The following is a 24,254-nucleotide window of genomic DNA, read 5'->3' on the forward strand; positions in this document are numbered from 1 at the left end:
TCATGTTGAATTCTACAATGTTTTTATACATGTGTGAACCAAGTTTTTCATGGCAGTGCCAGTTCTGCTTCACAAAATCATTGAAACAGTTAGTGTAACCAGACCCTATTAGAAAAAGTGACACTTGAAAGCCTGGCAGCGTAGTGCGTTGACTTTCTTATTTCTAACTTTAGGAGAGTTGTTCATAAATAATAATAATAACAAATCAAGACTTAACTATAAAACACTTGAGAACATTGTAGGCAATGGAAATCCATTTAGAAATTTTGTGTTAAGCAGATGTTGTTTTGAAGACTTTGTTTGTGAACTGCACCGTCCTGTGAACGCGGTTATTAAAGATGCAATAAGAGAATAGAGAATGGGATGCAGAAGAGAAAGTTACATGCAAATAGACTGTGCACACAGAGAAGTGCGCACACATTCTTGTCCACACACACACACACACACACACACACACACACACAAACATCATTGGAAATGTTGCGTTTGAAGGGCTTAATAGTGGAGATTATCATGACACACACACAACGTGTGAGCCCACATTATGGGCGAGCTCCTCAGGAGTTGGCCCTTCTGTGACATTTGGAAAGGGCAAGAGGAGCATCACACACACACACACACACACACACACCTAAAGCTTTGACCCCTACGCTCCAGAAACCCAATACTCAGATTAACATCAGGAACCAGGATTAGTTTGCCCTGCAGGTTTTGGACAGCAAACACTCGTCTCACCTGGCTGTCCCGTAGCGCTCAGGAGCCACCCACACAGCAAATGCATACATGCATCTGGTAGCAGCACACACAGATGTATGGGCACATGCATGGATAGGTTGAGATTAATTGTTTGGCATTTACTAAGGCTAACATTAGGGAATGAAGCTAAGGGTATAATTTTGGCCGTTGAAGGTCCTCTCAATTATAGTAATAAAGACGTGTGTGTGTAAGGGGGGGGGGATATGTTAGTGATGGAAGCATGAGTGAGTGCGTGTGTGTGTGTGCATGCGTGTGTGTGTGTGTGTGTGTGTGTTTCAGAGGAAAACAGGGAGGGAGAACCTTTAACCCTTGCTGTATATTCATGAAAATCCCCCTTCTCCAGTTACATAAACAGCAGAATAATGCATTTTTGCTGTTCATCATCTTACATTCACATGCCTATGAGACTCATTCTGGGACATTATGTCTGCTAGAAAGTACAGAATAGTTGAAAAACTGCCTCAGCAACAAAACTCTGGCCCATCCTTGAGTATCTGTGCTGTCTTACATAACGATGCCTCACCAGCCACCTCATAGCAAGTGAGCTTGTTCAAAATCCTTAAGAGGCAGCTCTTCTGTCTTTTACACTGTCAGATTTAGCAAAGGATTGCCTGGCTTGACCAGACCACTTTTCACCAGTCGGTTATAATCAAATCATAGATTTTGTGATGGAAGGTTTGAAGAAAGGGCACACTAGAAAGTGTCTAAACAAAGCCACATACTGCTGGCCTGGTTTAGAGCGTTACAGCATGTCAGACCCCTATGTCTCCCCTATCTTCTCTATATCTATATTTACCAAGTAAATATGGATGCTTTTGCAGCCACGGTGAGCTTTTCATTCAGAGAGGTTAGCAGATGAGCCACAGCCTTGAGACTGGGGTCAATACAGCAGGTTTGGCTGTTTTTATCTTCTCTGTGTGTCTGATAGGCTGTAGCTCGTTGTGGTTCGATGAGTCACTCACCAGGCTGCAGCAGAAAATAATGCTGTTCTACAGCCACCTTGTGGTTACTGTAATTGTAAAACTTTAATTCCAAAATCACTCCTCACAAAATGATCTCATTACAGTAAAAGAACATTTAGCACTTGCACTTTTTTGCAAAAAACATAAATAAAAATGTTTGCCACTGCAGGCCTTAATAACTAATAATTCATATTATGCATACATATGAATTTTAATCATTTGTTTACAAAATGAATACATAGCACCTTGGATCTACTTAAATACCAATATTAAATATAAATAACCTAGGATTACTGTTTTATTGACATACACATCACACTTACATTAAATGAAGCTGATGTGAATATTGTAATGGAGAAAACACTATGCGGCCAAAAGTATGATGACACATACCTACGTTTAATTTTGGTATGGGCTGTTTTTCATGGTTTGAGCTTTAATGCTATTTAAACAATATTATACAATAGATGGATACGATAGATATTTAAAAAAAAAAAAGTGTGCTTCCAATTTTGTAGCAAAGGTGTGGGGAAGGCTCCTTCCTGTTTCAACATGACAATGCCCCCATGCACACAGCTAGGTCCATAAATAAATGATTTTCAGAGTTTGGAGGGGAAGAACCGGACTGGTCTGCACAGAGCCCTGACTGTAACCCCATCCAACACCTTTGAGATGAAGAGGAACACCCGCTTGTGAACACAATGCACAATGCACACAATTGCAGCCAGGTTCCAAAATCTTGTGGAAAGCCTTCCCAGAAGAGTGAAGACTATTACAACAGCAAATAAATGCCCATGAATTTGGGATGATATGGGTGTAATGTGTCCACAATTTTTTTTCACGTGTCCATAAACTTTGGATACTTCAGATAATGCACAACTAGGGACAGGGGATACTGCAAATGAGCTAGATGCCAGATATACATGTTTCATTTCTTTTTCTTTACTGTAACAATATTTATTTAGTGACTCTAATAAATAAACTAACAAATATGTGAATAAATCATAGTCCTTGCTCATATCTTGTTCACTAATGGCCTTTGCTTCCCCTAAGTAAAGGCTGCAAAACACAATCTATATCCATGGCATACTCTCAAACACTCCTGGGCACAGATTACATACACCTACACACAGCGCACAGTAGTACACCGAGTTCCAGTGCGCTGTACCTGCGTCTTTGTTCTGTAGTTTTAGGTCCAACAGCAGTTCAACCCAGACACCTGAGAATATAGCACAGACAAATGTGAACAAGACAGAGAAAAGGAAAAAGAAAAAAGGAGGGGGGAAAGTGTGTGTGTGTGTGTGTGTGTTTGGGTAAGACTTACTTGTGTGTACAAGAGGTACTTTCAATTCAGAAGCTGTGACATCGACATCAGTGAAGCCCAGAAGTGCTGACAGGTAATCCACACACACACACACACACACACACACACACACACACACACACACACACACACACACACACACACACACACACACACACACACACACACACACACACACACACACACACACACTCTCTCTCTCTTTCCTATACGGTTGTAATTGAAAGCTGTCACTTTGAGATTTTCTCCTCCACAGGGATTTTCACTGGTTGGCTGCAGCTCCAGGATTTCACTTGTCTCTTCTCTTTGATATGACTCCTCACCTCTAGATTACAGTGCTGACTCTCTCTCTCTCTCTCTCTGTTACTGTAGTACATGATACACATTCCTCTAGCACAGAGACCTGCTAATAAATGACTGTCTCTCACAATTTTAACTGTGAAAAACAACAACACGTTAAACCTCTAGAGATTATTTCAGAGAACACTGTGAGTCCTTCAAATAATCAGATTCAGTCTAGTTCACTCCGTATTGACAGCTTCGGTCTAATTGGCAATGGTTATACCTTGACTTGCCCAGGTGGTTTCGGCTTGAAAGTGACTGCAGTTGAAGTCATGGTGAGGTCGAGTCATCAGAAGCAGAATAATTTGTCACTTCACAAGTCTGGCTATTCTCTGATGTCTAAATCTTCTCCTTGGCCCTTCCATTATGTCTCTGCAATGACTAAACAGTGTAATTCATTCATTATGGATTAGTCCCTAAATTAGGTTAGCACATATTTAATCATTCATGTGGGCTCACTTCTTTGACTGGCCTGCTGAATCATTAATTAGGAGTTTTGGAGATGCTAATTTTTTTTCTATGATTCGCATGAACATCTTAAAGTTGGGATGAAATGATGTCTGTTTTTATGTCCTGTAACTGCACATGAAGAGGTTTCTGCAATATTTGCTATCTAAGGACTGAGAATACATTTTGGAATAATATGCCCAACCAAGGACTTGTGTTCATGCACCCACACACACAAACACACCAGAGGTCATACTGACTTATTTTAATATCAACATCTCAGGCTTTTGATATTAGGACTCAGGACCAAATTAGATAAGATAAGATGAGCCTAGACCAGAATATCCAACTAATGTGCACAGATATATACACACGCTCCTATTCAAATTTCCATATCCCTATGCAGTAGCTAATAATACACTTTATGTGCTACATTGTGTTGTCCAGTGTATAAAACACTCTGGCAAGGCTTTTAAAACTAAGAATACAATACACATCAAAAGTAATCAGCGAGCTGTTGAGCCCTGCTTACTTTACATGATAACATTCTTATAACAAATACATGAGGGATAACCAGACGGCATACAGTCTGGACAAAGGAAAGTAGAGGTGTGACGAGATCTCGTCCCACGAGCTTGTGTTTGACGGTAATTTTTGTTGTGCTTTAGAACGTAATGACTGTGAAACAATAAAATAAAATGTATTTCTCTCTGTCGACTCTACGATGACACATTCAAGTACAAAACAACTGGTCTCAACTACTGCCGGAAAATGCTTGGTTATGTTGTAACTTTGGTTCTCTGAGTGAAGAGACTATCTCTCTATGGTACATATGGAATAAGTCACAGTGTAACTGTTAGTTATACCGGAGAGAAGCCAGTCATTTGGGTTTGTGGCAAAACCTTTCAGTGCTCGTTTTTCATTTTGTGACTTTCAATTAAATAAAGGACTATTTTTCCAGTTTTATTTCTTCATTAAAATTTTCTTTAAAATAATGTTAAAATCTCGTCTCGATCTCGTGAACCCAATCTTGTGTCTCGTCTCGTGAGCTGGGTGTCTCGTCACACCCCTAAAGAAAAGCAAACTCACTGTGGGTTGTTAAAACCAATTCAGTGAGCATGTATAGTATATGTGTGTGTGGTGTATGAATGGATACATTACTACCAACTGTGAAATTTGTTTATTTGTTATTTTACCCATTTCTAAGTCACACAGCATACCTACCTCATAGGCAGGGTTGTGTGTTTATAGACCGGCAGACTGCTTAACAACTGGTAAGATGTGCAAGTCATATTATTTCCACAATTATTGTATTAAATATATATTTGTAAAATGGTCTTTCAGATTTCTTCAAAGGCCCTGAAAATCATTTTCTCAATGCGTATTTTCAAGCAATGAGGTCCTTCATGAGCACACTATTTTCTGTTATTTTCTACAAACGTTGTGGTTTCACATTTCTCTGTGTTTTTCTCAGGTTTAAAATCGATGGAAAGAGTGATGTCACATACTGCCCTGTACCACTCAGCATTTGATCATTTTAATTATTGAATAATTTCACCAACACAGGTAAAGCAGATTAGCTGAGTGTTTGAGTGTTTAACTTAATAAAATGTTTAAGAGAAATACTTAAAGATTTGAAGCCACGTTTTCAAGGGCTTTAATGTGACAGCCCACTGATTCCAAAATACTATGAATCAAAGGTTTGATGCACCTCACCTCACAAATCAATTGAATTCACAAAGAAAACACTCTTACAGTATGTTCAAGCCAATCACACCAGAAAATAAAGCTGTAAAATGCTTCTTAATGTTATCTAAGCAGCTTTCACATTAAAACAAGTTACTGCATAATGCTTGAAAACATGAAGCAGCATCTTTTATGTTAAATCCCAATTAATCTATGCGCGAAAGCTTATACATGTGCAGGACTTGAGAACTGATTTTGGAAAAATGCCCTCTATTCCCCTCTTACAGTTTCAGCTAAACGCTATGGTCCAGCTCTACTGTATCTTATATTCCTCGCTCTGCTGCTCCTGGGTACTTAGCTTTCCATTTTCTTTGGTGACCTGGTTATACTGCAGCCTTATCTCACTCTCTCTCACTTGATTACCCTGTGGTGGGGTTGCCTTTCATCTTCAGTCAGCAAAGTCCAGCTTCAGTTGGATGAACTGATGTACTCAGTTTCATAACAACTGTCTCTGTCGTGCAAACATTTGACCAGCTCCAGCCTCCCATATGGCACATTTTTGAATGCAGTGAGTATAGTGACTAGTAAGGCTGAATCATATTTATTGATCAATGTGCAGAATAGATTATAGCCTCAGCCATGGCCAAAGTTGCACTATAAGCACATAATAATAGTCAGTTCCTTTAGGGAGTTGATTTTTTATTTGAAAGGCTGCCAGAGGACACCAATGGGTTTAGGAGTGCTGTAAGGGCCTCACATCTAAACGCGTGTAAGGTTTGCCTCCATGCATTAATCTCCAGAACACTGTGAAGCCAAAGCATTCCTTCAATGGATGCCAGGACTTTCATCAGTGCAATCTCTAACTTTCCACATAAGCACTGTGGTCCTGAAGAATCATAATTTATTTTAACCGTATATACTGAAACAACAAGTAAACATTAACCTGAAACTTGGACTTGTTTGTGAAGTTGTTTCACCGATTTGTTGAGGTAGCCTGGGGAACATTACTAGTCTCGCCTTGCCAGACAGAATATTACTGACCAGGCAGCATTATTTACTGTAAAGCAGTGCATTGGTGGTAGTCATCTGAGCTTGACTAATTTAGCAGCACATCAACAATCAATTTGTTCCTTTCTTTCTTTTCTGACTTGTTCCTGATAGTATGTCTGTAACTTGCTTTCATCTCTCATCTCCCTGCACTGAAAAAAAGGCATTCATGCTTGGAGATACAGTAGCCCAGTACAGTATCTGTTTACTGATAACTCAGTCAGAATAGAAAGCCTTTCCATACCTTAAAAAAATTGGTTGAATTAAGTTGAATTCCATTATCATTGGAAGACACGAAGAGAGCGTGAGGAACATGCTGTCTGTGTGTGTGTGTGTGTGTGTGTGTGTGTGTGTGTGTGTGTGTGTGTGTGTGTGTGTGTGTGTGTGTGTGTGTGTGTGTGTGTGTGTGTGTGGCACAAACGAACCACTAAGTGGAGCCATTGAGCCACTTACTCCCTGGCGAGTGGATACTTCTAAATTCACGGATAAGATGTGTGATAGTTAACCACACTATGAACCAACAACACATAAAATGAGCTCCTTCAAAATCTGCCCCCTCTTTTATAATAGGCTATCTTCTTTCTGAGGTGGTTCCTACAATTACCATTCACATTCAAGTGGATTGGTACACTATATATTTACTTTTGTTTTTCTAATAATGTGTTTTCAATAATTGCTTTTGTTTTGTCGTACTATACAGTGTAATATAAAACGCATACCTTTTTTTGTATTTTCCTTTCTGTTGAATTGTGATTGTACGTGATGACGTCGTCCAAGGACTCGCTGTCGATGTCCGAAGAATCGAACCAGCAACGAGAGTAAAGCATGAGAAAAATAGCCAGAGATGTTCTGTGTGTGAAGTTAGTTAGATAATGTTAACTTACATTATCGTTGAAGGAAGACATTAAAGCGGTGAATTGCTGAAGGAAGCATTTCCTTCTGTTAGAAATCCGCCGAAATTACATAGCGAGCTAGTTCTCCTGGACTAACCCGTCACATTCTGTGAGAGCAGGAACAAAGTATCAGGTATGCTCACCAAGTACAAATCAGCAAGCTAGCTAACGCTAACTAACAAACCAAATGTCAGACTTTGTCGTAACGTTTGCTTATCCAAATATACAAACTAAGTAACGTTCGTCGGGAGCGTTTGGTAACTTAGATAACGTTATGTGGCTATTTTGTGGGTTCACATTATCGCAATAAAGCAACAACGTAAGGCTAACTTAGCTAGAACAACGTTAGTTACTTGGAGCTAGCTAGCTATGGTAATGTTAGCTAACTTAACGTTAGCTGTCAACCTAACGTTACATTTTGACGCCAGTTTAACTCTACAAGAGCGTAGATCATTCGTTTTCATTCAATATTTAGCTACATGTCCCAGTTTAGCTGCTGTTTGCTGGGATCCGTTAACGTTACAAATTCTTAAAGAAATGTGTATCATAAATTACCAACTGAAACCAAAGGACCAGGTACTGTGACACCAGCATAAGAGTACTGGTTCTGACTCTGTAGAAATAATGAAACTCGAATGTGTAGTCTGCTGCATGCACTGTACGTGATAGGGAAGTAGGCAACGGAGAACGTGTACAATGCACAGGGGGCGGAGGTGTCAATGGGGTCTCAGAAGCACATTTTTCCCCCCAGAGCCCCCAAACTGCTTAAAAAAAGCTATGGTTATAGTGTGATACCACTTTTTGTACCGATTAGATTCTTTTTGATTGCCTCAGTCATTGCATGATAAAAAAATATCTGGTTTATATGAAATGTCTGCCTTAACAACGAGGCTCTGTTTGGAGAGAGTCATTTCTGATGGCTTTGTTTTGTCTTATTAAAATCATTGCTGTTTGATATATTTTATGCCATGCCAGCCAGGATGGATCCAGCTCTACTGAGGGAGAGGGAGCTGTTCAAGAAAAGAGCTCTATCCAATCCAGCTGTAGAGAAGAGACAGGCTGCCTCTGACTCTGGCTCACACAAGAAGAAGAAGCCTAAAGTTGACAAAGAGAGCTCCTCTGGTTCCAAACACAATGCTGGTAAGTGAAGAAGACTTTTCAAAAAACTGATTTCTAATATGTTTGACTGTTACCGTGAATGGCCTTTTCCTGGTGTTGTAAGTACATTGTGTAGGGATAGACTAGTAGGATTAGAATTTTAAACTCTGGTGGATTTATGAGGACTATGGTTAACTGCTCCTCAGATCTCTGCAGGTTAAATCGAGACAGCTAGCTAGACTATCTGTCCAATCTGAGTTTTCTGTTGCATGACTAAAACAACTTTTGAACGTACACATCTTCCACCAAAACAACTTACTTCCCGAGGCTATTTTGCAGCGGCTCCGTGCGGAGCTTAGCGCCGCCATGACAACTGGGATTGGTTTAAAGAAATGCCAATAAACCGGAGCACTTTTTTTCTCCCATCCCGGAATGTTGTGTGGACTAGCCAGACCCTCCTCCGCAGCGCTGTGGAGGAAGTTCTGGCAAAGCGAGACTAGGATACAGATAAGATTGTCTTCTTTTGACTTGTGTTATGTCCTATTCAAAATCGGAGTAGCTTCTTCAAAATAGCGTATGTTTCTATTGTCAGTTTCATCCTTCTGACCTTCTAAATGATCAGAGCTTGAAAAATAAAATGATATATTAAGGTCACTCTTTTGGTTGAATGTATCGCAGTTCTGGATGTATACAGTACAGGCCAAAAGTTTGGACACACCTTCTCATTAAATGCGTTTTCTTTATTTTCATGACTATTTACATTGTAGATTCTCACTGAAGGCATCAAAACTATGAATGAACACATATGGAATTATGTACTTAACAAAAAAGTGTAAAATAACTGAAAACATGTCTTATATTTTAGATTCCTCAAAGTAGCCACCCTTTGCTTTTTTGATAGCGCTGCAAACCCTTGGTGTTCTCTCAATGAGCTTCATGAGGTAGTCACCTGAAATGGTTTTCACTTCACAGGTGTGCCTTGTCAGGGTTAATTAGTGGACATTTTTTTCCCTTATTAATGGGCTTGGGACCATCAGTTGTGTTGTGCAGAAGTCAGGTTGATACACAGCCGACAGCCCTATTGGACAACTGTTAGAATTCATATTATGGCAAGAACCAATCAGCTAAGTAAAGAGAAACGAATGGCCATTTTTACTATAACAAATGAAGGTCAGTCAGTCCGGAAAATTGTGAAAACTTTGAATGTGTCCCCAAGGTCAGTCGCAAAAACCATCAAGCACTACAACGAATCTGGCTCACATGAGGACTGCCCCAGGAAAGGAAGACCAAGAGTCACCTCTGCTGCTGAGGATAAATTCATCCGAGTCACCAGCCTCAGAAATCGCAAGTTAACAGCAGCTCAGATTAGAGACCAGATGAATGCCACACAGTTCTAGCAGCAGACACATCTCTAGAACAACGAATCAGGCCTTCATGGTCAAGTAGCTGCTAGGAAACCACTGCTAAGGAGAGGCAACAAGCAGAAGAGATTTGTTTGGGCCAAGAAACACAAGGAATGGACATTAGACCAGTGGAAATCTGTGCTTTGGTCTGATGAGTCCAAATTTGAGATCTTTGGTTCCAACCGCCGTGTCTTTGTGCGATGCAGAAAAGGTGAACGGATGGATTCTACATGCCTGGTTCCCACCGTGAAGCATGGAGGAGGAGGTGTGGGGGTGCTTTGCTGGTGACACTGTTGGGGATTTATTCAAAATTTAAGGCATACTGAACCAGCATGGCTACCACAGCATCCTGCAGCGACATGCCATCCCATCTGGTTTGCGTTTAGTTGGACCATCATTTATTTTTCAACAGGACAATGACCCCAAACACACCTCCAGGCTGTGTAAGGGCTATTTGACCAAGAAGGAGAGTGATGATTCCTGCGCCAGATGACCTGGCCTCCACAGTCACCGGACCTGAACCCAATCAAGATGGTTTGGGTTGAGCTGGACCGCAGAGTGAAGGCAAAAGGGCCAACAAGTGCTAAGAATCTCTGTTTCTATTTTCCATTTCACAAACGTATTATCAAATGCAGATGCAATTGCAGCTGCTGTGTGAGAACCGGAGCATTCATGTGAGTGTAGGTCGGACAGCTTTTTTAAGGGTGAAGTCTTCGTCTATCCACTGGGCAGTGAGGCTCAACATGCTAACAGGACTCACGCTTGATGTCCAAATGTCCGCGGTAAAGCTAATGTGACTAGCACCGCGAGGAGCTTTTCAATGTGACTGGCGACAACACTCTGGAGATCAGATAACTGCACATCAGAAAAGTAGCGCCGGCTAGGCATAGCCTGGGCATAGCATACCGCAGCTCCACCACGCTCAACGGCTGGTTATCAAGAGCAATACATTCAAAATTCAACTTTTACCTTTGGGTGGTCGCTGCTGTATTTTCTAGCTTTGTCAAAGGACTGAAGTAGAGGCTGCTGATGGTTTTTTGTCGGCGTTTTTTCTTCTTACTTTTCTCGGTGACGGCTCTTGAGATGCGTAATCATATTTGTAGTGTGGAACACGCCTCCTCGCTCACCGCGCTTGTGCTCAAGTACTGCATATAGCAAGTTTGTTATCTGTTTTACATTCGAAATACCTCCACACAGCCGACATGTTGGAAGTTTAAGTTGCTGGCGCTCATGCTACGTTCATGGTCGTCATGTGCGCATAGTAAACAAGACACCCTATCGGCATGGCTCATCGGCAGAAATATTCATATCTGCCGATGATGACAATTTTAAGCTTTTATCGGCCGATACCGATGTCGTGCCGATATCATCGTGCATCCCCACTCTGTGTATCTGCTCCGGAGGGCTGCGGACTGACGGAACTGGGACGGAGTAGGGACGCAGACGTTCCGCACTCTGTGGAAATACACACATTGACTTTAATGGAAACCTAATGACTCTGAAGACGTTCCACAGACTTTCCGCATCCAGTGGAAATTGCCGGTTACTCTATGTAAACAGAGTAAGAGCACATGTCAGAACTGGATGGATTTTAAGCAATGGGGCCTTGTTGCAGGCACACTGCAATGGGGGTTCAGATGTTTGTAAAGTACAGATTAGAGCAACAATGATGGATCAGAAAGTGACAAAAAAAATGTATTTATTCTTCAACCTCATTTTCTCTGAGCAGCTTTGACTCCGAACTTCGTTATTCGAATATCATTCGAAAATAAAAAAATAATGATATTCGAACGAATATTAGCCAGCCCTTAATATTCGAACCTGTTACGGGCCTTATTTTTATGCATTTGCTTGTAAACGTTGTTTTCAGTTCAAATTCCGAGGCTTTTTCACGCATTTCAAAATGTAACTATACGTCGCGGAGACGCACGTCTCTCGGCCGTGGCTCGGTAGCGTTGCATTCCCCCCTAATTCTCAAAGAAGGCAGGCTTGCCCAGGGCCAGGCCAGATCAGCGGCGTCTTTCTCCCGTTGCGTTCCGCTGTCTCTCCTACCTACACCGGCGCCGCACCCTGTCCCTTCTCCCCTTTCTACCTGCCTGCTCAGTGCTGCTGCACATGAGGAGAGAGCACAGAGGGGAGGGCGGGGCTGCTCCTCAGTCACACAACAGAAGAGAAAGGTGACTGTTTCGGCGGCCACAGGAGAGAAATACATTGCGTGCTCGCTGGACAATACTGGCGACTCCTTTTTATTTTACAGAAAGTCGTCAGATTTGTCGCTAGTCGCTTTTGTGAAAAAAAAGTCGCTAAGTTGGCAACACCGCCCACACACACTGGCTCAACGTATACACCAGCACACGAGTATAAACATCAGACCACTTACGTAGGCTACGGTGAAAGCTCCGAACTTCCTGTCGAAAGCATACTGTTTGTGTTTAATCCAGGGTCTGACTTTTAATTTTTTTTTAAACTGAAGGCATTTAATGGTCAAAATATTATTAATAAATATTCGAATATATTCTAATATTAATATACAAACGAACTTCGAATATGATTTTTGGGCAAAAGTCAAAGCCCTACACTGTGGGCGCCGCTCCACTGTTTGGCGTTCAAGTGTGGATGGACAGCAGTTCCTCAGCTGAAGTGCTTCTGTTTCGGGGGAAACCAAAGGCTTTTAGAGCATTCGTTAGCCTCTGGAAATGTGGCACCTCTTTCCTTTTCTCCAGCATGACCACAACAGCTGAAGGCCAAGGCTCTCCATGAGAGTGCAATGCTTGTGAGATTTTCTGGCTTCCCAAGTTGGAAGTTTGGCCAGAAAAACTACTTGTGTTTATAGCAGTATGTTCTAGTCAGTTGTGGTAGCTATATAAGGTTCCCTCATCAGTCCTAACTTCCCTTGAGACCACTAGGGGTGCAAAAATATTCATGTAAGACAGTGGTTCATGTTTATGTTGTGTTTAAACCCCCTACCACTAGATGGCTATTTGGAGAGACACACCACTAGTGTCCTTGCCTAACAGTGCCTAGCAGTGCCTGACTTTTTGCTAGAAGCTAACAACGTAGCTATCGCTGAACTTTGGCCTACTTTAGCATATAAACATTTGCATACTAAGAACCTGTGAACCACAATCCCAAACTGGCAGTTTGATTTTCTGAGTACTGAATTGTTTACCTATAGTAAACTTCTTTGACTTTTATGCACATCATGTCAGGTACATCTTCATCTCCAGGGCTACTGTCATCTAAACCCGCCGATATCAAGGAAAACACTGCTCTGCGCTGTCTGTACCTGACACCCAGGTGCTGCACCATGGTGTTACTGAGACAGTAAGCAAACATATACATCACTGTGTCTGTATTTATTCATAGTTAACCGTGAGACAGCAGTGCCATCATGAGGCCAAACAGGTTGAACACAACATTACCTATCAGTTGCATCCAGTATACTGTGTGTAACACTCTGACATACAGTACCTCAGACATTTTGACACCAGACCATTGTTAAAAACAAAACTTTGGGGAATACCAGGGAGTTATGAGTGTAGTGGAATTAAATGAACAGATTACATAAGGTGTAATATTTTCCCAGGTCACTAAAAACCAAAGGTATGCATTTAAGAGTTATTTAGAACGAAAGGTGCAGTGAGATCCCTGTTGTGTTCAACAAACAACCACACATAGGCTCCATACAAGTAAATACAGACATAGAAACTGTGCTTGTCTGATAAATGTCCACTCTAATATGAGCAGGGTTTTCCCTACCATTATAAGGCTTAGGCGCAGCACCCAGGCCATTCTGGGAACCACTTAAGTTTTTTTCTTTAAGCTTTTTGAGTTTTATTTATTCATTATCTATTTATTTAAATTTTCCAACATTGTAGACACATATGGTTATAATAATGCTCCAAAATGTTGAGAAATTGCATTTAATTAAATTGAAAAACGTAACATTTTCTTGGGGGAGGACCCCTAAACCCCTCCGCCAAGTATGTGCACCTAAGGCTGATTTATACTTATCAGCTTTTATACCTATGCACGTAGGTACGTGAAAACAAACCTATGCCGGATCCTACGCCGTAGCCTGACGTGCACCTCTCGAAAAATGTAACTACACGTCGCAGCGATGCACGTCGCGCTGCCATGGCTTGGTAGCGTTGCATATCCCCTGACTCATATCCTGGTTTTCCTTCTCCATAAACAACATGAAATCAAGAAGAGGGTTAACTTTTCTTGCTACAGATGTCTCACCTTGGTGAGATAGCACAGGGGAGACACTTTGTTTCTCTCACTATGACTCTAGAGTCACTACTCGCTCTGAAGCTAATCACCGTCACTGTCTCTCTCTACCTCTCTACACAACACACACACACACACACACACACACACACACACACACACACACACACACACACACACGCCGGCTCGATGCACACACCAGCGCACAAGTATCAGGCCACTTACGTAGGCTACGGCGAAAGCTCTGCGTGGAGCCTCCGCAGAACCATAAAACAGTGGATGAGTGTATAACTGTGCCATTAAGTCCCTTTTTGGGCCAAAAAAATCTGATCTATGCATACTGGAGAAGCACTTCCAACTAGCACAGCGAGGTAGGCACAGCCCAATGTTGGCACAAATGATCATAGTCAGTCAGTACTCTACTTTGAGAATCTGAAGGCTCTGTTGAATCCTTTGGAAATTTAAAGTGAAAGTCTGCAAAATATTAGCAACAATAACAAGTGATACTTTATGTCTGTTCTCTTAGCAGAAAAAAAGGCTGGTACATAATTCAGTGACAATTTATTAGGCATTTTGTGTTAAGGCCCATGAAATCATACATTGTGCTCAAGATGACATTATAAAATTACATCACTGTGCAGCAAACCAAATGCTAAACATGTGTACAACACCGGCATACAATTTACTAAAGAACAGAGAAAAACAGACATTATTCAAAGCAGCAATGTTATCCAACTAAGCTTGGTCATCTGGTAGTTGTTCTTCAGGTTTGTTGTTTTTCAGGTCCTGTTGGGAAACTTAGGATACGTCTTTAGATATGGACATCATTTTCTGTCTGTACACATTTTACCACATCTTATAAAAGGGCATTTGCATTTACAGCCTCACGGGTACGTGCAGTATTCAGTTTTAAACCAACTGATACAGGGTTTTTCTAGTTTTCTTTATGTTAACGTGGTCACATATTAGCACTATTTCTAGCACTGTTATTAGTAAACTATTTGGGTGCTCTGTCTTTCTTCTGGTAGTGTTTCTGGTGTAAAATATGGCTTCCAGGGTCCACCCTGTGTGTTAAGTGGTAGTAGATGTGAGAAGATCCCCTCCTAACTGAAATGAAAAGCTAATTAGACTCACTCCTCTTCCTTTTTTACATTGCTCTGTCACCTTATCTGGTCTCTTCCCTCCACATTCTCTTAACTGTGAGCAGTTTAACCACTATTGGGTACTTTTAGAAGTTCTTTTTTCAGGGCATCGGGGTCTACGCTGGGGTATTGCCCAGTTCAGAACTGAAACCCAAATTCCTACGCTTCCTTATTTTCATCCTTGCTGCCCCTATACCACCTCAGTGCAGGATTCCGGCTCTTTGCAAATGCTGGACATGAGCTTGCCGCAGCTTCCCGGCCCCTCCTCCTGTAGCTGGTGATGTGTCTTCCCTTTGGCACAGCACCCACAGTCCAGTAGCTCATAGAGCACGGCCAAGGCAGCCAGAGACACCACAGTGAGGATGAAGAGCAGAAGGATGATGAAGCAGGCCACATTCCATCCATCATGGAAAGGGTAGACCTCCTGGACCTGCAAGGAGACACGGGAGAGAGGGACCGCCTCGGGGTGCCATGGGAGATTACTTGGGTGTATAGTGGCAGTGATGTTGACCATGATTTCTGGTTTGAAGCAACACAAACGGGGAGAAAGACAGATTGTTAATGCCTGTGACAGTGTTTGGTTCTGGGTTTCGCTGTGAGGTGGTGACGGCAGTAGGGAGACCACATTAGAGAACGTTGTTTGTTTCCATGGTGAGAGAATGATTAAAAAAATGAAAGTAGTAGAATGTTCAAAAAAAAGTGCCTGAATTTCATTTTTTACTTTAACACTGCTAATGTACTATTTCACCACGGTCTCCCTAGAGAAAAGAATTGTTAGTTAAATGAGAAGTCAATGTGTTATTAAAGCAAAAGGATGCATTGCAAAAGAGCACAAACCCTACTGAGGCCATCTGCTCAGAACAAACACAGACGTGAAAGCCTGGTAGAAAAGAATGGCTGCACAGGGAAACGTGGCATCTACGCTTGGTTTGCAATTCTTCGGCCATAGTATGTGACAAAAGTGTTGAGGTTAAGGAACTGCAATCCAGCAATGAAGTTAAAAGATGTTCTGCATTATGCACATTGTCAGGCCATTTGTCCCTCTTCAGCTATCCTTTCACATTTTCAGCCAAAGCCTACCATTTTAAAATCATCAGGAAACCGAGTGCCAGTATCTTAGCCCCCACACACACACACACACACACACACACACACACACACACACACACACACACACACACACACACACATATGCGCACACACATACATGCTCCAAATACACATATGGACACACACAACCACAGCCATTTTATATCACATACTGAGACCAAGAAAGCTGACCCAGATTACTTGAGTTAACCACAGAGTTGGGGAAGAGGGGCGTAAGTGCTTCTCTTTACACGCGATTAACTGTGTGAGGTTAAAATAAAATTGTGTATTTATTCTACGATCTTATATTGCAACTGGGCTTACTGTGTGTAAAAACAGTCTTTCATGTATGAAGGATATATTTGTGGCGTCTTAGAGTATGACCTGTATGTGTTAGAGTATATTTTAGTGCATTTACAGGGAGAGAGGTATGCTCTTTGTATGGCGGGAACTCTGTTGTTCCATGTTACTTGACACTGTAATGTGATAGAAGCCGTTGTTGTCGTGGCTTTAGTTGTCTCAAGAGATTTCCAACTCAGGAAATTACCCAAGTGCGAAAATACTTCCATGGTGTGATTTTTAAATTAAGCTAGGTAAAGCAGGGAAATAATGACTATCAAGGGGTCACACAGTTAACTACATTTACTGTGAGATGATAATCGGTTTATTGGAACAGATTGACGCCCTTCGGTTTACAGAATGTGTTTTGTGGTATTTTCTTCTCAGTTAATGCAACTCAGCTCCCTCTTTAGCATCCTCTTATTGCAGACCCAGCTCATATCAACTTCCCTTCAACTCATTGCCATGACAACAACCTCTTTATTTTTTTTTTTACTAATTTGTCTCGCCTGGTATTCCCCCCCGCAGTCACATACATAATGACAGATTGGCTCCCAACAGCATCTGTTTTCTCACCCAAAATGAGCCCCACCCCAGCCAGGCTCTTAAAGGTGTTGTAGGATCATATATTGCTATCTGTCAACACAGCGACTGTCTCTCACTAAACAAACACACGCACACAAACACACTTATGCACTCCTAATTCCCCTGGCTGGCTCCACACAGCTGTCAGTCCCTCATTGATTTGTCTTGAGATCTGCAGTTTGCACCGAGTCGTGCATCTTCACAAACAAAGGCAGGATGCATATAAATACACATACATACATAGAAACACACACAGAGTTTCTGATGTTTGGTATTCTAGTGCAGACATGCGGATCCATGTTTATTTAATCCATTGCGTGCTTGCTCAGTCTTGGCCTTAATATTACAAGTGACACCGAAAGCTTTTAGCTCAGTAATTGTTTTAATATGAATTACATTTTCCATACATAGTTGTTAGATGTGGTGCTTAGCAATTTTTTGATTCCTCTAATGCAGAAGGAATTGGCTTCATAAATAGACATGCTGCATTTAAAAATGCATGATTTTACCCTGTGAATGCTGGATTACACTCCAAAAAACCCTTATAGTCCTAGCCACACAGTGAGACCCAGAAGAGCCTACAGCCTGTAGCATAAATGTATACTGTGGATTGTTATGATCTGTTGATGTCAGACGTGCACACACTATTCTGATGATGCCATTCTGACAAATATGCAGACTCACCTGTGTGTCTGGCTCCGTCTTTTAGAGGACGCAAGTCAACAGATGCGCTCTTCTATCTGTGGTGCTCCACCTATTGCTCTTGTCTTCCACTCACTCCCTCCTCCGCGTTCACTCCTCGACCTGTTTTCCTCCTCAGCTTGCTCACGCACTTTCAGATGTCGCTTGTGCACTCGTTTGCTCCCTCCGCCACTCCTTGCAGCTCTTCATGGCTCAGCTGAAATGCACGGGCTTCTCTCCATCATTGGCTCTCTTCTTTTCGGCCTGCCTCTGCACCATTCGTTCATCGGCCTGTCACAACTTCTGCGCCCTGCCCACAGTGCAGCTCACAGCAGCAGATGCCCCCGCCCACACCATGAATCATTGATGAATCGGTGTCTGTTTTAAACGTTGATTGGCGAGTGCTGAGTCCAGACCTCAGACAGTCTCAGAGGAGAGGGGAGGGGGGATGGGGGAGAGGAGCACCATTGTTGGACTCCAACAGAGAATAGGACCAGCTGGCCAGACTTCAAATCATTCTGATCCGATCACTCTCATGTACTACTCCTGCAGTATTTTTAGGATATTTTGGTTACATTAAAGAATAAGGCTGGTGATATTTTACACTTTTCTTATTGTCAACAATCCCATGAAAAGACCAAAACTAACAAGAAGTTGATCCAAGGAACGTTTTGACTATGTAGCCAAAGCCTGATATATTGTATTCCTCTGTGCCATAGAGCTCCATTGTTTTGGTTGGTTGCTATTAAAAACATGACTGAGCCACACTGTTGTCCTGGGTGACCTGTTCCTTTGTCACCATGAACACACAAATATGGCCACTGGCTTATTTTGAGGTAATCCCACATACACTGTCCTGCTGCCATTGGCACAACAAATGTGTTTTAATTCGCCGCTGAAAATAGTCCCCAACCTGTAATAAAATGAAAGTATATTGTATTGTATATTGTTGGTTTTGGTCTTTTTATGGGATGTGTTGACAATAAGAAAGATGTAGAATAATGCATTCAATTAAAATTGTCTACTCATTAAATAAAGATTAGTGACCTCCATAGAAAATAATGTAATTATTATTATTTTTTTCTTATGATGGGTTTGATACCAACCGGTGTACAAATCATGTCTATTGATTTTAAACAGTAGGGTTTGGCATCGAGAACCGATTCCTACTTGGAGTCTTTTCAAAAATTATGATTCCAGTAGAATCGTTTCTTCATTGGAATCGTTTAGAGGATTTGGTTTCATATCCGATCATCGCTTCCCAATTTAACATGCGCAAGTTTTGGTTTTCCGAAGCGGCCAGGCGCTTGTTGTGTTGTAGCCTTGGAGCACAGTAAGCAGAGCTCTAGTCTGGCTTTATTTTACATTGGAAAAAGCCCTGTCAAACTGAATATAGGCATTTGACCCGTTTCAACTCCCCCACTCAAAGAATCGGAATTGGAATCAGAATCGTTAAAATCCGAACTATGCCCAACCCTATTAAACAGTTTAATCAACAAAAAGCTTTTCACAAAAATCTTCTTTCTCTCCATATAGTCCACTGGCGTCAGCCTTTGGTATAAATCATAAAATAATTTATCATTAAATATAATAACTGTTCTTTCTCTTTTTTTCTACAGAGTCTAGTAATGGCAACTTTAACATCAAGACGAGCTCTGGGTACAAGTTTGGCTGTCTAGCCAAGATAGTCAATTACATGAAGGTAAGCTTCCGGAGACATTTTGTCTTTTTAAAAAAAAAAGAAAAAAAAAGAGGAATGTTCTCTAGCAATTTATTTCTGATTGTATCAATATTTAACGTTTTTGCCCCTGCAGACGAACACTGTTTTTAACTAAGGTCTGTTTCGGTCTCATGGACATTGTTCTCAAAGTTGATTTTAAGCTCTAAAAACAGCATCCACTTAACTGATAGATTTGAAGCTTGTCCTCATCTCCATCAAAGCTATTTCAAAGCTTGACTTGTTGTCTGTTGTGTCAGCCCAGTGAGTCAGTCATGTAACATTTGGTCCTGAGTCTTTCTTTTGATATGTTAACAGCTTGTTTATCATGCTGTGACCCTGCAAAGAGGCAGCCAGGGCCTGTCACACTAGCTAACTGACTCATCCCTCGCTGCAGAACTCACAATCAAGTTGACAGATTTCCTTTAAATGTGTGCATCTTTCATGCCATCTGTTGAGCACACAGTTTAAAACCGTGTAAAATACTCTGACAGTTGGGATGTAAGGCGTAAAATAACTGTAGACATTTGGCTGAAACCCCTTTTTAAAGGGGTGAGCTAAGAAGTGCTTTCTTTTTGCAATTTTATACTTTCTTGGCTGTGCATGTGTTTTCTTTATGTAAATCTGTGTCCTTTTCTGTTCTTAAATCTCAGACAAGGCATCAGAATGGTGATACGCACTGCCTGACCCTAGAGGAGATCCTGGATGAGACCAAACTTCTTGACATCAGCATGAAACAGAAGCAATGGCTGATGACTGAGGTTTGTTCTGTTTGTGTCAGGGACCTGTTTTACAGCTGAAATCCCCACAACACTGGTTTTCCCTCTCAAAGTCACCTGTAGGCCGATGTGAGCCACAGCCACAACATCCTGTATGTTGCAAAAGAAGGTAGCCACGGAGTCGAAGCTGAGTAATAATGCCGATAACACACATCATACAACATTCAGTAATGTGTAAAAGATACGGTTGACAGAAATTGGAGCTTCTGCAGCTGAAAATCGGCTTGAAGTGTGCATGTTTCAGAAGGTGAACGCAATACGTTAAAAGCAGGGTTGATAATGTTGAAAAGCTAGCAAGATTTGAGAAGTAGCATCTCCTCAGGGCTCCGTCTGACCCCCTAACCCCCCCGCCCTCGGGGCTCCGCCCACACACAGACGTGCATGAACACCACTGCTTCAGAGCAGAGCAGAGAAAGGACAGCAATTTCACTTCATGTCTCATTCACCAGTAAGCAAACAGCCAATATTATCATACCGAATGTTTCAAACAAACTGTACTACAGACAACGCGCATTGAGCTCAGGCTCGTACACGGGAGAGGTGGAGCACGGGCACGATTACAGCAATTACAGGTGACAGACCTTTATCAGAGCCCATAAGTTATTTATTGATGTTGGGTTGTAAAGACTATTTCCAACAATTTATATAAAAAGTGTATATCGGAAATAGTTACCAACCCTGCCTTTTAAATATTTATCCTCTTTATACGAATGCCTCTGCGCCAGTAGCATTATGTTTTCGGGTTGTCTGTCTGTTCGTCCCATTCTTGTGAACGCAATTCTTAGGACCCTCTGGGGGGAACTTCTTCAGATTTGACACACACATCCACTTGGACTCAAGGATGGACTCATCACATTTTTGGTGGTCAAAGGTCACTGTGACCTCACAAACGGGTTTTTGATCAATTTCGGCACTTATTATGGCAACAGTAGCATTTCACACAAATGTCTAATCAGATAAAATGATGAAGTGATGACATTTTACATCCAAGAGGTTAAAGGTCAAGTTCACCATGACATCAAAAAGGTTCTGCAAAAAAAAAAAAAACTTCTGGCCATTATTCAACACTATAACTCGGGAACAGAAGGGGAGACATTTGGTGGGATTCTGAATTGGTGACACTAATCTTGAAACTTTTGAAGGTTGAAGATGTGTGGGAAGCATCCAGGTTTTGCCAAAAAATAATACCTTTTTTTTATTATTATTTAATTCCTTTAAAGTATTTAATACATGTATTATATGAGGTTGGACAGACATGGATGTGAACTGCAACTTGACTGATTGGTGGAGGCATAAAGAGATAAAAGGTACAAAAGGAGGAATGAAGTGTCAAGGTTTGCAAATTATTCTATCCATTCACATAATATTTTGACATGACAAAACTGTTAATATACATCTCCGAGCAGGTCTACTTCTTAACTAAAGACTTAAAACCTGACATGTCCTCCTTCCCTTTCTGACAATCTCAGGCCTTGGTCAACAACCCCAAAATTGACGTTCGGGATGGGACGTACGGCTTCAAGCCCAAGTACAACCTGAAGGACAAGAAGGCCTTACTGAGGCTGCTGGACAAACACGACCAGCTGGGCCTGGGAGGAGTGCTGCTGGATGACGTGGAGGAGGGGCTGCCCAACTCGGCCAAGGCCATCAAGGTAACAAACGACACAGTACACGTCATTTATGCTAAAGCACATGTATGTCTGAAGAGAAGAAACATTAGCTCTGAATTGTTTGCAGGCTTTGGGGGATCAGATCATCTTTGTGACAAGACCCGATAAGAAAAAGATCCTATTCTACAATGACAAGCACTGCCAGTTTGTAGTAGACGAAGGTGAGCATAAATCAGCTTTGTCAACCAACTGTAATCTCTCTCTCTCTCTCTCTCTCTCTCTCTCTCTCTCTCTCTCTCTCTCTCTCTCTCTGCTGGACGTTTTGATAATCAATTAATTGCTTCAGTGAAATGAGCATTTTTTTTCTACTTTTTTGATTTGGTTTATGAAAAACATATGTATGTAATAATAAAGGTCATGTTTATTCCACCTTACTTTAACGTGTACATGTTTGTCTCTTTGCAGATATACTTACAGATCTAAATCAAAATCATTTCCTAGGCTTACTTTCGTATTTATTTTGTCCATTTCATCCAGGCCAGCGCTAAGTTTATTTTGTTATTTCATGTACTTGGTCAAAATCATGAAATAATTGGCCGTCCAGCTGTTTGATCGCTGTGTTTGTGGCTTAAAAACTTGTCTTTCAATCGTAGAATTCCAGAAATTGTGGAGGAGTGTTCCCGTTGATTCCATAGATGAAGAGAAGATTGATGAGTACCTGAAGAAACAAGGCATCTCCTCCATGCAAGAAACGGGACCAAAGAAAGTGGTCAGTGTCCTCTGGGCTCCCATCTGCTTGATGTTCATCCTAACTTCCAAAATTTAAATATACTTTCCCTGATTTATTTCCCTAGAAATAAATATTTTAACATTTTAACACTGAATGTTGACATTCGTACTTGAAGCATCTTAATCAGCGCCGATTGCGTTTCTGTTGCTCCCCGCAGTTACCAGTTCAAAAGAGGAAGAAGCAAGGTGGTCAGAGGAAAAGACACTTCAAGACTCACAACAATCACTTGGCAGGCGTACTGGAGGACTATTCAGACGGCGTTCCTGTTAAAAAGTGAGCTCCGTTCCCTCGCTGCTTCACGCCCTCAGAGGAGGGATGAAGGATCTGTAAATCCGACGTGGCTCGGGATGGAGACCCTGGCAATGCAAAGACTTTCAATTTTCAAAACTAGCTTCTTTTTCTTTCTTTTTTGCACTCTTCTGTGATTATTGGTCTTGTATTACATAGAGTGAATAGCAACTGTGTTGTGGAATCCTTTTTTTTTTTTTATTGTTTATTGATCCATGATAACCGGAGGACAGGAAAAAGGGGGTGCTGCAACCTTACTGTTAAAATGTGAATGAGGTTGAAGTGTGTAAATATCTTCTTTTTTTTTTCTTGATTTTTTTTTTTATATTATAAATAGGTGTGTGTGGAAGCTTTTATTTTAAAGGGCAGCAATCCTCATCAGATGGCAACATTCCATCCTTCTAACAGGGATAGCAGAAGACATGGAGGTCTCTCATCCATCATGAAAACATCTCAGACATAACTTCACCTGGAATTTAGAAGTATTGAAATTCTTTCACTTTGCAGCATAGCGGTTTAAAATACTCAAAACTTTTTGAACTTATTTTAATAAACTACACTGTTACAGGATACTGCAGCGTAGCTTGATTTACATGTGCTGCAAAATGAGTATTGAGAATCAATACAATACATACAGTGGGGAAAATAAGTATTTAACGCGTCAACATTTTTCTCAATGTTTTTCTACAATAAGCTTGCGAAGATCTTGGGACAGCTCTTCGCTTTCACCCATCATGAAATGCTTCTTGAGTGACACCTTGGTAATGAGAAACCTTTTTATAGGCCATCAATTAGGACTAATCCAGCTGATATTAATTTGCACTAATACAGGGCAGGATTGCTTCCTAAATACTGACTGATTTCAGCTGGTTTATTGGTTTCCCATGCCTTTTTACACCTTCCATGTGTTCAATATGTATTCCCATTATCATTCCACTTTATTACACGTAACCTTTGTCATGGACATAAATGTTTTCATTTCATTGTATGTGTGTATTACTTGGGTTGTTACTGAAATCTGGTGAAAATTTCATTCCGATAGC

At 41.3% G+C, this 24,254-nt stretch overlaps 2 protein-coding genes across 2 annotated transcripts; one reads left to right on the forward strand and one right to left on the reverse strand.

Moving 5' to 3' along the window:
- Positions 1-7,332: 7,332 nt before the first annotated feature.
- On the forward strand, positions 7,333-24,197 carry gtf2e2 (general transcription factor IIE, polypeptide 2, beta). Its single transcript, XM_039782054.1, has 8 exons — positions 7,333-7,590; positions 8,433-8,597; positions 19,647-19,729; positions 20,398-20,505; positions 21,993-22,175; positions 22,261-22,354; positions 22,787-22,902; positions 23,081-24,197. The coding sequence occupies exons 2-8, from the start codon at positions 8,438-8,440 to the stop codon at positions 23,198-23,200; spliced, it is 864 nt and encodes a 287-aa protein (XP_039637988.1). The 5' UTR covers positions 7,333-7,590; positions 8,433-8,437; the 3' UTR covers positions 23,201-24,197.
- Positions 14,736-18,329, reverse strand: smim18 (small integral membrane protein 18). The gene is made up of 2 exons (XM_039784368.1): positions 18,031-18,329; positions 14,736-15,852 (listed from the first exon to the last, which is right to left on the reverse strand). The coding sequence occupies exon 2, from the start codon at positions 15,845-15,847 to the stop codon at positions 15,524-15,526; it is 324 nt and encodes a 107-aa protein (XP_039640302.1). The 5' UTR covers positions 15,848-15,852; positions 18,031-18,329; the 3' UTR covers positions 14,736-15,523.
- Positions 24,198-24,254: the final 57 nt, after the last annotated feature.

The sequence above is a fragment of the Perca fluviatilis genome, chromosome 1 (genome assembly GCF_010015445.1).
Source record: "Perca fluviatilis chromosome 1, GENO_Pfluv_1.0, whole genome shotgun sequence".
NCBI lineage: Eukaryota > Metazoa > Chordata > Actinopteri > Perciformes > Percidae > Perca > Perca fluviatilis.